At 31.9% G+C, this 15,160-nt stretch overlaps 1 protein-coding gene across 1 annotated transcript in view; it reads left to right on the forward strand.

Moving 5' to 3' along the window:
• Positions 1-15,160, forward strand: part of LOC117217812 (uncharacterized) — a 163,151-nt gene that overhangs the window by 126,279 nt on the left and 21,712 nt on the right. The window contains exon 2 of the mRNA XM_033465655.2: positions 11,218-11,353. Within this exon, the coding sequence (XP_033321546.2) occupies positions 11,218-11,353 (136 nt within the window). The remainder of the gene's footprint in view (positions 1-11,217; positions 11,354-15,160) is intronic.

Genomic DNA, 15,160 nt, shown 5'->3' on the forward strand with positions numbered 1-15,160 from the left:
ACAGACGCACCCCGAAAATGGAGAATTTGGGAAGAGGAGGTATGATTGTTCGAGCTCGTTGCGGCTCGTTTTTATAGTTGTCGACAATTCGTGACTATAAAAACGAACCGCAAGGATCGAATAATTATCCTAAATTGTCTATTTTCGTGGACAATCCGAGCGTCGATTGGAGAGACATTATATTTGTTTGTTACTTATCAGCACATCGCGTGCTTCGAAGTCGTGTCAAAAGACATTTTAAGGTTAGAGCGACTTGTTTTCTCGTAGATAATTGAATCTTGAATTTGTCTTTGCTATTTATGGTGAAACGGCCAGCCGAATTTTTTTATCGAAACACCAAAAGCAGCAAGTATCCTGAAAGCAATAACCGAACGGTGCGTATTTTGCTGAATAAAATATTCATTTAATTCGAAAGAAAGACAAATTAGTCTTTCTCTTCGTACAATCATCGACCTAAACGAAGAAAGACCTCGAAACAAGGAAATTTGAAAAGTCCGAGTGGCCGGTGACGGTAGGTTGAATCGCGCGAGTAGAAACTGTAAGCGATGGCCAGACAAGCTGGACGAGTAGTATGTACTTCGTGTCACAGACGTTTATTAAACTTTTGAATGGAACTTTCCACGAAAGATCAATTTTATACGGCGAAGGAAACCTAGTTCTATATTTTCAATCTCTTTCTTTAAATTGTCGTCTTGTATACGATTTTTACAGTTACAGTTCGTAATCCATTGTCCATGCCGTGAAAAGTATAGTTATGCACGCAGTATACGCATAAAGCTACTTCGTAAGATCGCACAATCAGCAACCAATAATTTACAACATTGTTTGACGTAAAAGCTAGATATAGCGTCGAAAGTTGATTTAATATTATTATACAATTATATTATATATTTATAATATATATAATTATATTACAATATAATGTATTATATTGTATTAATTATATTATATTATATTAATTATATTATAATGTAATATAATGTGATGTAACGTGATGTAATTGTAATGTAATTGTAATATAATATAATGCAATGTAATTTAATGTAATGTAATTGTAATGTAATTGTAATTTAATGTAATGTAATGTAATTGTAATGTAATTGTAATTGTAATGTAATGTAATGTAATGTAATTGTAATGCAATTGTAATGTAATTGTAATATAATGTAATAATAGAACATAATATAATATAGTATAATATATATAATAATATAATCCAATAATTATATTATATAATTACATAATTCACTCATTTCTAAGTGATTTAATAATTAATAGCTGCTTCATATCTCTAACTGGGTACAAAGACATGGCACGATTCTTTTCTGGCGCTTTTGTTTCATTAAAGTATATTACGAGAAGAAGCATTGCGCGGAGTATGATCGCAAAAATTCAGGCTTCAATGACTAATAGTAAAGCAACTTTCATTTAAAGCGATGCTCGAACTGTTCCCCCGGAACGGTCAATGTAACTCGATTCTGGTAACGGCTAATCGAGAAACTTCGTGAAGCGGTTTCCTAGTTATGACGGCGCGTACAATAATAATGAGTTTTCCACCTTGTTAGCAAACATGTCGATAACTATTGCTTTCACGAACCATCGATAGCACAGGATTTAAATGGTTCATTAAACCGGAGGAAAGGATCTCGGATATCCGCTACGCTTCTCGTCTTACGATTTTAATCTCGATCATGATGATTCAAACTTCCTTATCGCTTCTAATTTTTCTGACGGACTTTACAGTCATAAATACATAATATTAAAAATAGTATAAAATTAATAATTATTGTATAAAATAAAATATATAAAATTTATAATCATAATAATTTATAATATAAAATTTATAATTATTGTATATCGACGAACATCGATGATAAAATTAATCTGTTTGCTTATAGGAGATTTCTATTTTTCAACAATTTTTGAGTGCGATCTTTAATAGTGCGTAAATTCTTTTGCTGTAAAATTAAATTCTTTACAAATGGCTGAATTCTTTCACAAAATGGTGCAGCAATTTTTAGTGTCGCCGCAGAATCGCCGATCGAGTGCGTCGCCGCCGAGGGTTAAATTCCACGGAGAGAACGCTTCTCTATAAGTTCACCGAAGGGGCGACGACAAGGATCGAAGAACAGCCTAACACGTCTCCGGCGACGCGAAGCAACGTAAAAACCTTCTTTCGCGCAATAATTACGAAGCAATTAAAAGTCCCGAAGTGAGGCGGCGCGGCGGCCTGTGCTGTCAGCGTGGCCAAGTTCGTCCGAAAACTGTTGGGATACCTCGTTAATTAAGCATCGTCGTTAAGAAATCGAGTCCCACCAGGCTGTCTTTTAATGAACCAAAGCACGTCGGTGAGTTCGCGTCGTCGTTCCTGTTACATATATACACCGCCAAATAAATCAGCACGATCCGATGCGCTAACTTTCGTGCCATACGATAGTGTCTCCCAATTAACGCTGAGATTGTCCACAAAAATGGACAATTTGGGAAGAGCAGGAAGAACATTACCTTACAGTTACCTTACAATTACATTACAATTACATTACAATTACATTACAATTACATTACAATTACATTATATTACATTACAATTACATTACATTATATTACAATTACATTACATTACATTACATTACATTATAATTACATCACATTATATTACATTATAATATAATTAATATAATATAATACATTACACTGTAATATAATTATATATATATATATATTAAATATTATAAATATATAATATAATTGTATAATAATATTAAATCAACTTTCGACGCTATACCTAGCTTTTATGTCAAACAATGTTGTAAATTATTGGTTGCTGATTGAGCGATCTTACGCAGTAGCTTTATACGTAGTATACAGCGTGCATAACTATACTTTTCACGGAATGGACAATGGATTACGAACTGTAACTGTAAAAATCGTATAGAAGACGATAATTTAAAAAAAGAGATTGAAAATATAGAACTAGGTTTTCTTCGTCGTATAAAATTGATCTTTCGTGGAAAGTTCCATTCAAAAGTTTAATAAATGTCTGTGACACGAAGTACATACTACTCGTCCAGCTTGTCTGGCCATCGCTTACAGTTTCTACTCGCGCGATTCAACCTACCGTCACCGGCCACTCGGACTTTTCAAATTTCCTTGTTTCGAGGTCTTTCTTCGTTTAGGTCGATAATTGTACGAGGAGAAAGACTAATTTGTCTTTCTTTCGAATTAAATGAATATTTTATTCAGCAGAATACGCACCGTTCGATTATTGCTTTCAGGATACTTGCTGCTTTTAGGGTTTCGATAAAAAAATTCGACTGGCCGTTCCACCATAAACAGCAAAGACAAATTTAAGATTCAATTATCTACGAAAAAACAAGTCGCTCTAACCTTAAAATGTCTTTTGACACGACTTCGAAGCACGCGATGAGCTGATAAATGACGAACGAATATAATGTCTCTCCAATCGACGCTCGGATTGTCCACGAAAATGGACAATTTAGGATAATTATTCGACCCTTGCGGTTCGTTTTTATAGTCACGAATTGTCGGCAACTATAAAAACGAGCCGCAACGAGCTCGAACAATCGTATCTCCTCTTCCCAAATTCTCCATTGTCGGGAGCGTCTGTTAGAGAGACAATCCGAGCGTCAGTTTGGGAGACATTACCGTATCGACCCGCACAGAATATTATATTACTTCCCATTACTTTCCGGTCGCCTTAATATGAATTCGCGCGCGTCCTCCATTCCGGTAACATCAAAGGACCAGTGCCAATCGTAGAAAACCACGCGTCTCGCATACGAACTCGAAACGCTTCGTTCGTCGACGTAACATCGAAGCGACATAACAATTCGACGCACGTTCTTCCAACGATCGTTCCATAAATTTTCGCGAGACGACGGAACGGCGGCTTACTCTACGGTCACATCGAAATGACCCTGCACCCCGACCAACCGGGATTAACCAACATTCTTATCCGCTCTTCGCTCTTCGTTGGCTCGTTCGTTCTCCTCACGAGAGCCTCCGCGTGGAATGCAAAGGCCGGGTTCATGCCTCTGAGCTAGAGAAAGCGACTCATCGCGGACATCAATGCAAAGATTCGTGTCCGCATCGAGGTTACAAGTCTTTCGAGCCGCGGATCCATCGCCGGCGGGCTGTTTCGGGAACACGAAATCAATTATTAGAAACACGGGGGACGGCGGCGACGACGGCGGAGATGCAGGCACGGGCGATGATTACACGACACCCGTGAGCCTCTCGCAGATTGCGACGGCGACCATAAACTCGTCGTTATACCAGTGGAGGGCATATTAATTATTATTATTTATTATTATTATTAATTATTATTAATTATTATTATTACTTATTAATTATTCTTACTTATAATTATTATTATTTATTGTTATTATTAATTATTATCATTATTTATTATTATAAATTATTAATATTATTATTATTATTCATTATTATTATTACTATTTATTATTATTATTATTATTCATTATTATTATTACTATTTATTATTATTATTATTATTATTATTATCATTATTTATTATTATTATTAATTATTATTATTACTTATTATTATTATTATTTCTTTTTAACCTTGTTACTAAATGGTAATTGAATTTTTAATTCGTTCAAATAATTATTTTCAATAATAAAAGCATTTCATCAAATAATTATTATTTAATTTATTATTTATTTAAATAATTATTTAACTTTTTGTTTTATATATTTATTTATTTCGATTATTTAATAACAAAAGCAATGATTTTTTTCATTCTGTTATAACCTTTTTCATTACCGAATGTTAAACTCATTAAAATCAACTTCTATTTTTAATTCAACTATTAACATAAATTCTATTCATTAGAAATTTTCTATCAAATCTTAATTTCATCTTAAGTTCGTATTAAATTCACCTTTAATATTTAATGTATAATATGTAAATATGCGTATTGTTGACATTCAGAGCAGCCGATGCAACGCATTCGAATTACATTCGCAATCCGAGTTCGCGGCCGCCGGCGACGTATTACGCCGCGTATTTCTTCGTCCGGTATTTCTTCTAGGAACTCGCTAGATTGTACAAAGAGAGGCCGTCGATGCCGGTAACGCGTGGCTTTGATGTCGATCGCGTTTGCCTTTTACTGATGATCAGCCGCGTCGCCGTGCGCGTGGCCTCGCCGCTGCAGCGATGGCTTCCGTTTCAACTCGCGTCGAGGCTGTGAACGCCGCGAAATGTCAAACGCCGTGTATTTTTTAACGACCTGTTCGGCTTCCTTGCTCCTCCTTCTTGCGCGTCAAATCCATTTTACTCGCCGCAATTCGAAAATACCAAAAAAAGAAAATGAAATTAAAATTAGAGTGTATTAAGTTTCAGGCCTGAAGTTTGCAATGATTTGAAACAAAATGGCGGGAATTCTTAAATACTGCCGCGGAGCACGTGAGATTTTCTTATTAATTTCGATGCCTGTATTTTATTTAAAAGTAGCGGTTTTTAGAAGAAAAATAAATTTGGAGAAGTGTCCCGAAAACGGGACATTCGAGGAGAATGGGTCAACGGTGACCCCGTGTAAGGAAACCATGCTGTGTTCCTTTGTATATCTGGCAACCTTGTAAAAAATTCCTAGCTGTTTCTTACAATATTGTTTACTTCCAATATTTAGTTATATATTAATATAGTTAATATATATATAGTAATATACATATAGTTAATGTATATATATATATATAAATATATATATAAATTAATATAAACTATATATAATATAGTTTATATTAATGAACTAAATATAATAAATAATATACAAATTAATATAAACTGAAATATATTTTGCTTTTAATTTTCGTTTTGTTTTCAATTCGTCCACGTGTCCATGTGTCACTCGTCGAGCGACGCATTAGAATGTAAACAATAATATTACCAGCGAGAGAGAAACAAATTTTCCAAGTTACACAGAATTGGTTGGCAACGTAAAGCGCGAGCGTCTTATAGTTTTGTCGCGCGACCTGTAAGATGGAAGATTTTGCGGGCTTCCCCGCGAAACAGTTGCGTTCCCGTTCTATTTTAACCGCGCCGCTTCATCGATTCGCGTCCGTCTCGATGAACGATCGTACGTTACTTCACTTTGTGAATCGAGCTATGCAAGGCGCCAGTTCCTGGAACTTTCACATTCTAGACCCGCGCGGATTACATACATACATACATACAGACATACGCTAGTTTGCCGTGGCAGCCCGTCGTCTCCGCTCTTCCGAATGCTCGGCCCGTAACCGAGTCATAATATTTATACGCCCGGCAGCGTGGGCCTCGTATGTAAATTAGGCGATCAGAAGATAAATCGGACTCGTGTCCGCGCGACGCCCAGGCAATTACGATCGTTTTTTTTCTTTCGTGCGAACCTCGGGCGTGTTTGGAGTGAGAGACAATCGATAACAAGTATTGATCGATAAAATGTAAATAATAAATATAATATTAGTAATAAATATAAGTATAATATAATATAATGTAATGTAATGTAATGTAATGTAATTTAATGTAATTGTAACGTAATGTAATTGTAATTGCAATGTAATTATAATTGCATTGTAATTGTAATCGCATTGTAATTGTAATCGCATTGTAATTGTAATCGCATTGTAATTGTAATCGCATTGTAATTGTAATCGCATTGTAATTGTAATTGCATTGTAATTGTAATTGCAATGTAATTGTAATTGCAATGTAATGTAATTGTAATGTAATGTAATGTAATGTAATGTAATTCTAATGTAATGTAATTGTAACGTAATTGTAATGTAACGTAATGTAATGTAACGTAATTTAATTGCAATGTAATGTAATGTAATGTAATTGTATTGTGATTGTAATGTAATTGTAATGTAATGTAATGTAATGTAATGTAATTGTAATGTAATGTAATGTATTGTAATGTAATTGTAATGTAATTGTAATGTAATTGTAATGTAATTGTAATGTAATTGTAATGTAATTGTAATTAATGTAATATAATGTAATTGTAATGTAATGTATTGTAATGTAATATAATATAATTGTAATGTAATGTAATGTAATGTAATATAATATAATTGTAATGTAATGTAATGTAATATAATATAATTGTAATGTAACGTAATGTAATTGTAACGTAATGTAATGTAATATAATGTGATGTAATAAATATGATATAAAGATAATATAAAGATAATATATATAAATATATAATATAAATATAATATAAATTAGAGAGACACTGCCTAAATCGCGACCCGAAAGTCGCGGGCATAATTTCGGCCACGTCGGCGACCGGTTGACAGATCGAACCGTTTCATAAGAAACACCTGCGGCTGATTATCCTTCAGCTACCTTGGCTTTCCCCGGCGATAATGCGATTCGATTTGCCCCCGCTGAACGACCGATTATTCGGAACACTCCTCCGTCGTGATCAATGAGACCGTATAATCCCCGCGGTTTCTACACGTCGATCAGTTAATCCGTGGTGCATATTTCGCAACCGTTCGAAGGCCACTCGGCCCGAGAAGTCCTCGGGCAGGTGCACTCGACGCCGTCGCCGTTTCGGTTCTCATACCTCGGTCACATACTCGGCGCGCTTTCGAACAGAATTCTTTTTTCCGCGAGTACGTTTACGCGGAATTAATGACGTGTTCGTGACGCGAACACGTGTACATACAGGCGCATAGTGATATGAAAGCTCGAAATTATGGTCGAAATGAGAAACAACGACGGATTTATTTGAAAATTTGTATGTAAGGCTTTTCGTGGTCGCTGATTACGAATCTGAATTTGAAAATTCCGAAAACAAAATGGCGGAGGGGTTGTTGAAAAAATGATTTGATTTCAACAAAAATTGGTGTACGTATATTTTTGGGAATCCTGATTACGAATCTGAATTTGAAAATTACGAAAACAAAATGGCGGATCAGATATGGCAGAGGGGTTGTTGAAAAAATGATTTGATTTCAACAAAAATTGGTGTACGTATATTTTTGGGAATCCTGATTACGAATCTGAATTTGAAAATTACGAAAACAAAATGGCGGATCAAATATGGCGGATGGGTTGTTGCAGAAATGATTTGATTTCAACAAAAATTGGTGTACTTATATTTTCGGGAATCCTGATTACGAATCTGAATTTGAAAGTTACGAAAACAAAATGGCGGATCAGATATGGCGGATGGGTTGTTGAATTTAAAATCAATGAATGAATGAAAAAATGTGATTTTCGCGATCTTGAATTGTTAACAGCTCACGTCAAGGTCAATCAATTTCGATGAAATGTTCAGTATGCATACAAGTTACCGAGAAGTACCAAATGAATCTTTTAAATTTTCATTACAGGCTGCGATAACAGAGAAAACGAGAGTTTTTTTACATTTCCTTGTTCCAAGTTGTTTTCGATAAAAGTGATATTGGCGTGAGAAGAATGAAATTATCAATTAATTAAAATTGTACTTGGAAAAAAAACGGCGTCCTAGAATATTCAAGGTTATGTGCACCTAATATATTCTCAAATTTTTGAATCTGAATAGTACATATGTACTTGCAGTTCTTAAGTGACGGCTGTTCGAAAGCTATATTAGGCCCGACTGACCCAAAATGACATTTAACCCCACTACCGAAGGGTTAATTATTACACGAAAAAAAATAATCCAACTTCTACGAGATTTTGCAGCATTCGACAGACTTTCAATTGTCGAGAGTAATATTACTATAGTAATATAATAATATTTATTACTATAATAATATTGTTATTACTATATTATTTATTACTATAGTAATATCGTTTTTATCAGAGTAATATAATCATATTTATTACTATAATAATATCGTTATTACTATATTATTTATTACTATAATAATACCGTTTTTAATAGAGTAATATAATAATATCGTTATTACTATATTATTTATTACTATAATAATATCGTTTTTAATAGAGTAATATAATAATATTTATTACTATATTATTTATTACTACAGTAATATCGTATATTAATAGAGTAATATTACTGTAGTAGTATAATAATATTTATTACTATAGTAACATTACTATAGTAACATAATAATATTTATTGTCATAGTAACATTGTATATTAATAGATAGACTTTCAATTGATACAAAAAACGTTCGTAATGTTTGAAACTTATGGTCGCTGGGTGTGTACGCACACATTTTTCAAAACTTTTTCTTTTTCCACGAACAAAGAAAGAGCGAGAAATGCGTGCAACGTTCCCGAGTAAACATTTTCCAATTTTCTGGTAAACTCGGGCCGGGCCGGGCTGAAAATAGCCGCGGTTTCCTCGCCGGGTCCGCGATTAGTATACGCATATACGGGGTGTTTCTCGCATCGTCTGCGAACCGGCACAACGTTCGGCTTCATTCAGGACGCAGAAAAACAATGGGGAAAAAAGGAGTGCGCGCGCGTACAAAGAAAAAAACTGTCCTTGGTTTTCCTGTCGCGGAACGAAACGTGCCAACGAGACTTCCTGTTTCGTGGTGATATATTGCCGGTGACCTTGACATAATACCGTTCGGGAAAAATTGGATCTAGAGCGAGGAAAAATTCGTGTCGCAGCGTGTTGAACGCTGAATGACTTTGGAGGTCCCTCGAACACGTTTTTTGAAGTCTCGATGCCAGAATTTCGATTGTTGTCTCGCTTCGAAGAAATAATTATAGTTACGCAATGATAATATAATAATATAATAGTATAATAATAACATAATATAATAATATAATAATAATATAATAACATAGTAATATAACAATATAATAATAGTATATAATAATACAGTAATATAACAATATAATAGTATAATAATATAATAATATAGTAGTATATCATTATAACAATACAATAATATATTAATATATTAGTATAATAACATATTAATATAATGATAATATAATAATAGTAACATAATGATATAATAATATATAACAATGCAATTGAGTTGCTTCAGCTTTCGATGGTAGTTTCGTTATCAATTTCAATAGATCGGGAATAATTTTAAATTGTAAATTTTTAATATAATTTTAAGAACACAGTAAATTCTCCCCAATTGTCCCTCAGTTTCTATCCCATAAAATGGACAATTTTGAGAATTTGGGATACGATTATTCGAGGCCGACGATTGTCAACAATGATAAAAACGAGACACGAGGCTCGAACAATCGTATCTCCTCTTCCCAAGTCGTCTATTTTTCTATAAAAGTTGAGGAACAATTGAAGTGAATTTACCGTATTTTTAAAATTATATTAAATTTACAATTTAAAATTATTCGCTATCTATTGAAATTGATAAAGGTACTACCACCGAAAGCTAAATTGCATTGTTATATTATTATATTATTATGTTATTACTATATTATTATTATATTATATTATTACTATATTATTATTATATTATTATGTTATTACTGTATTATTATATTACTATTATATAGTAATAACATAATATAATATTATGTTATTTTTATATTATTATATTGTTACATTGTTATATTACTATATTTATTATATTATTATGTTATTATTATATTGTTATATTGTTATATAACTATATTATTATATTATTATACTTTTATTATATTCTTCCATAATCATCCATTTTTCTTTAAAAGCTGAGGAACAATTTTAGAGAATTTAACCGTGCTTCAATGCCCAATAATCACTGGGTCTAAATTCATCGAAAATTATTTAGATCCCGCCGCTAAGAAACGCGTAACAGACGCCTCCAGCGCGCTCGGCGTTAGCACGTTAGCACATTTGCCGGCCGATGGAAACTAGTTCGCCGCCATCACGATACACCCTATGCATACATTACATTTCCAAACAAACCACGATTCGCCGGGACAGTGGCCTTTCACGAAAGGGGATCGGCCCACATAACGACGAACAGTTCCGGCGAGCTAGCTGCTGCGGACCGTGTTTGCCGTGGCGGATATTTCGGTATCAGGCTACGGCAAATCAATTTAATAAACGAAAGAAAGATAAAAAATGCTGCCTGCCGAGACATCGTAAATCGCGAGTAGAAACCGGCCGGGATCGGACAAACGAATAAAAACACGCAGGATGTGTGTTATTAGTTAGCGACGATCGATTTTACGTGCGAGCGAACTCGGCCAATGGTGAAATTTGTTTGTTCGTTTCTCATGCTCATGGTGTGTTTCGTTTTGTTTTACAGTGGTCTATTGCGACTATACCGCTTCCGGAAGGTCGCTGCAATTCCTCGAGGAGTACATCACCAAGGAGGTGTTGCCATGCCTAGGCGACACCCATGCGTCCACTTCTATCTGCAGCCTGCAATCGTCTCTGTTCAGGTAAGCCAGATTAATAGAAGCAGAATTGCTATAGTAATGTCGTTTTTTTATATATTATTTATTACTATAGTCGTATCGTTATTACTATATTATTCAGTAATATCGTTAATCCTATATTTTTTATTACTTAGTAATATCGTATGTTAATATAGTAATATTTCTATAGTAATATCGTATATTAATAGAGTAATATTACTGTAGTAATATCTTATATTAATAGAGTAATATTTCTATAGTAATATCGTATATTAGTAGAGTAATATTACTATCGTAATATCTTATATTAATAGAGTAATATTTCTATAGTAATATCGTATATTAGTAGAGTAATATTACTACAGTAATATCGTTATTATTACATTATTTATTACTACAGTATTATAGTATATTAATAGAGTAATATTACTATAGTAATATCGTATATTAAATAGAGTAATATTACTATCGGAATATCGTATATTAATAGAGTAATATTAGTATAGGAATATGGTATATTAATTGAGTAATATTGCTATAGTAATATCGTATATTAATAGACTAATATTAGTATAGGAATATCATATATTAATTGAGTAATATTGCTATAGTAATATCGTATATTAATAGACTAATATTAGTATAGGAATGTCGTATATTAATTGAGTAATATTGTTATAGTAATATCACTCAATTAATAGAGTAATATTAGTATAGTAATATCGTATATTAATAGAGTAATATTAGTATAGGAATATCATATATTAATTGAGTAATATTGCTATAGTAATATCGTATATTAATAGACTAATATTAGTATAGGAATATCATATATTAATTGAGTAATATTGCTATAGTAATATCGTATATTAATAGACTAATATTAGTATAGGAATGTCGTATATTAATTGAGTAATATTGTTATAGTAATATCACTCAATTAATAGAGTAATATTAGTATAGTAATATCGTATATTAATAGAGTAATATTACTATAGTAATATCGTACATTAATAGAGTAATATTACTATCGTAATATCATATATTATATTAATAGAGTAATATTTCTATAGTAATATCATATATTAGTAGAGTAATATTACTACAGTAATATCTCACATTAATAGAATAATATTACTATAGTAATATCGTATATTAATAGAGTCATATTAGTATAGGAATATCGTATATTAATTGAGTAATATTAGTATAGTAATATCGTATATTAATAGAGTAATATTTCTATAGTAATATCCTATATTAATAGAGTAATATTACTACAGTAATATTGTATATTAATATAGTAATATAATAATATTTGTTACTATAGTAATATCGTTAGTACTATATTATTTATTATTATAGTAATATCGTATATTAATATACTAATATTACTATATTAACATAATAATATTTATCAGTGTAGTAATACCGTTACTACTATATTATGTATTACCACAGTAATATCGTTATTAATATTAAATATTACATTAATATTACTATAGCAATATCGCATATTAATATAGTAACATCACCTATAGTAATACAATAATATTTATATTACAGTAATTATTATTACTATACGCAATATCGTTATTACTAAATCGTTATCGATAATAATATCGGAATAACGATGCTATTTCAATACTATTAATGACCCACATCCTCTGTTAGATAACGCATCGAGGAAACGGGATGCCTGAGTGAAAGATAAAGGAAACGTCTATATTATGTATTTTCGTTTTATTCGCGACCGGCCGGCCAGCCGGCCGTTGCTTTACGCTCTCTCTGGGAAAATATTATTCAGCTTTGGTCGCATTGCTTCCTGTTCGTTCTTTCATTGCGTACCTGATAGGTGTGATTGCTGGCGGAAACGTTGCACGTGATCGTTGATTATAAAGGAAGTTGCGTTTCGATTCAATGGAATTATTCTTGCTATTGAACTTTGATCGGACTGCGAATTGCCTGGAACCTATATGCAATTAGAATCAAACGCAATTTACTCTTCAGTTATTTATTTATTTATTTTACTCGGCTCTGAATAACTAGAAAATTCGAATTCGGTGCAAATGTCTCTACATCTCCGAATTCCATAAATCGGTTTCTAGAAATATTGTTACCGTCGCAATCATTTTTGCGTTTTCTATTCGTTATTTCACTGTCAGATTGTATTGGAAGACGCTAGTGTCGCGTTTCTTCGGGTATTTTCGTTTCGACCGATCCAAGTTGTAGACGGGTTTCAAGGTCACGCGCATACTTTCGTTACGTCGCGCGATGATCCCGCTCGATGAATCAGCTGTTCACGATGATTTTAGCAATGTTTTATGATGTAAAGTTTTACTGTTTTATATAGGTCGTTGAATTAGTTTTGACGTCAGCTGTGATATTATTAAGTAAAGGAGGATATGGCAACAATTAAACAATCAAGGCGACTTTAATTTTTTATTTAAAAACGAGTTGTTTTTTTAATTTTTTATATTGATGTTTGTAGGTGACTGGGTACTAATTAATTTTTGTTTGAATCATTATTTTGTCGAAGCACCGGAAATGACTATTATATTATATTACATTACATTGCATTATATTACATTTGCATTAAATTACAATTATATTACAATACATTACGTTACATTATATTACATTTGCATTAGATTACAATTACATAACATTACATTACAATTATATTACGTTACATTACCTTTATCATTACGTTACATTATATTCACATTACATTCATATTACGTTACATTATATTTACATTACGTTACATTATATTTACATTACATTACATTACATTACATTACATTACATTACATTACATTACATTACATTACATTACATTACATTACGTTACATTACATTACATTACATTACATTTGCCTTAGATTATAATTATATTACGTTACATTACATTCACATTACATTACATTACATTACATTCACATTACATTACATTACGTTACATTACATTCACATTATATTCACATTACATTACATTACGTTACATTGAATTACATTACATTACATTACGTTACATTACATTACATTACATTATATTACATTTACATTTACTTTTCATTTACATTACATTTACTTTACATTACATTACATTCACATTACATTTACTTTACATTACATTACATTTACATTACATTTACATTATGTTACATTACATTCACATTATATTCACATTACATTCATATTACATTTACATTACAGTACATTACATTTACATTACATTTACATTGTGTTACATTACAGTACATTACATTTACATTGTGTTACATTACAGTACATTACATTTACATTACATTTACATTGTGTTACATTACATTTGCATTACATTGCATTACATTATATTGCATTTATATCGCATTTACATCACATTTACATCGTATTTACATCGTATTTACATCGCATTTAAATCGCATTTACATCGCATTTACATTATATTATATTAATATAGTGTAATATATTATTTACGCATTATTATTTATAACACATTTTTAAGTACAAGAAATCAATTATTGTTAAAATAAATATTTACAAGCATCATCATCATCAGCATCATTATTCATCACGTTATCGCAATCTTCCACTAATTTCCGGTGCTTCGACAAAAAAATGTTCCGAGCAAAAATTAATTAGTCCTCTACAAACACCAATACAAAACATATTAAAACAACATTTCTTTATCAAACAGAAAATTGAAGTCACCCTGACTTTTCAATCAATCAGCAATAATTAATGCATTCCTAAATCAGACATTTTCCCGACCGTGCGTCAATGATAAAGCGCTTAGCGATGACGAGCGAAACTTCCCAACCGATT

This window comes from Megalopta genalis, unplaced genomic scaffold (genome assembly GCF_051020955.1).
Source record: "Megalopta genalis isolate 19385.01 unplaced genomic scaffold, iyMegGena1_principal scaffold0023, whole genome shotgun sequence".
Lineage (NCBI taxonomy): Eukaryota > Metazoa > Arthropoda > Insecta > Hymenoptera > Halictidae > Megalopta > Megalopta genalis.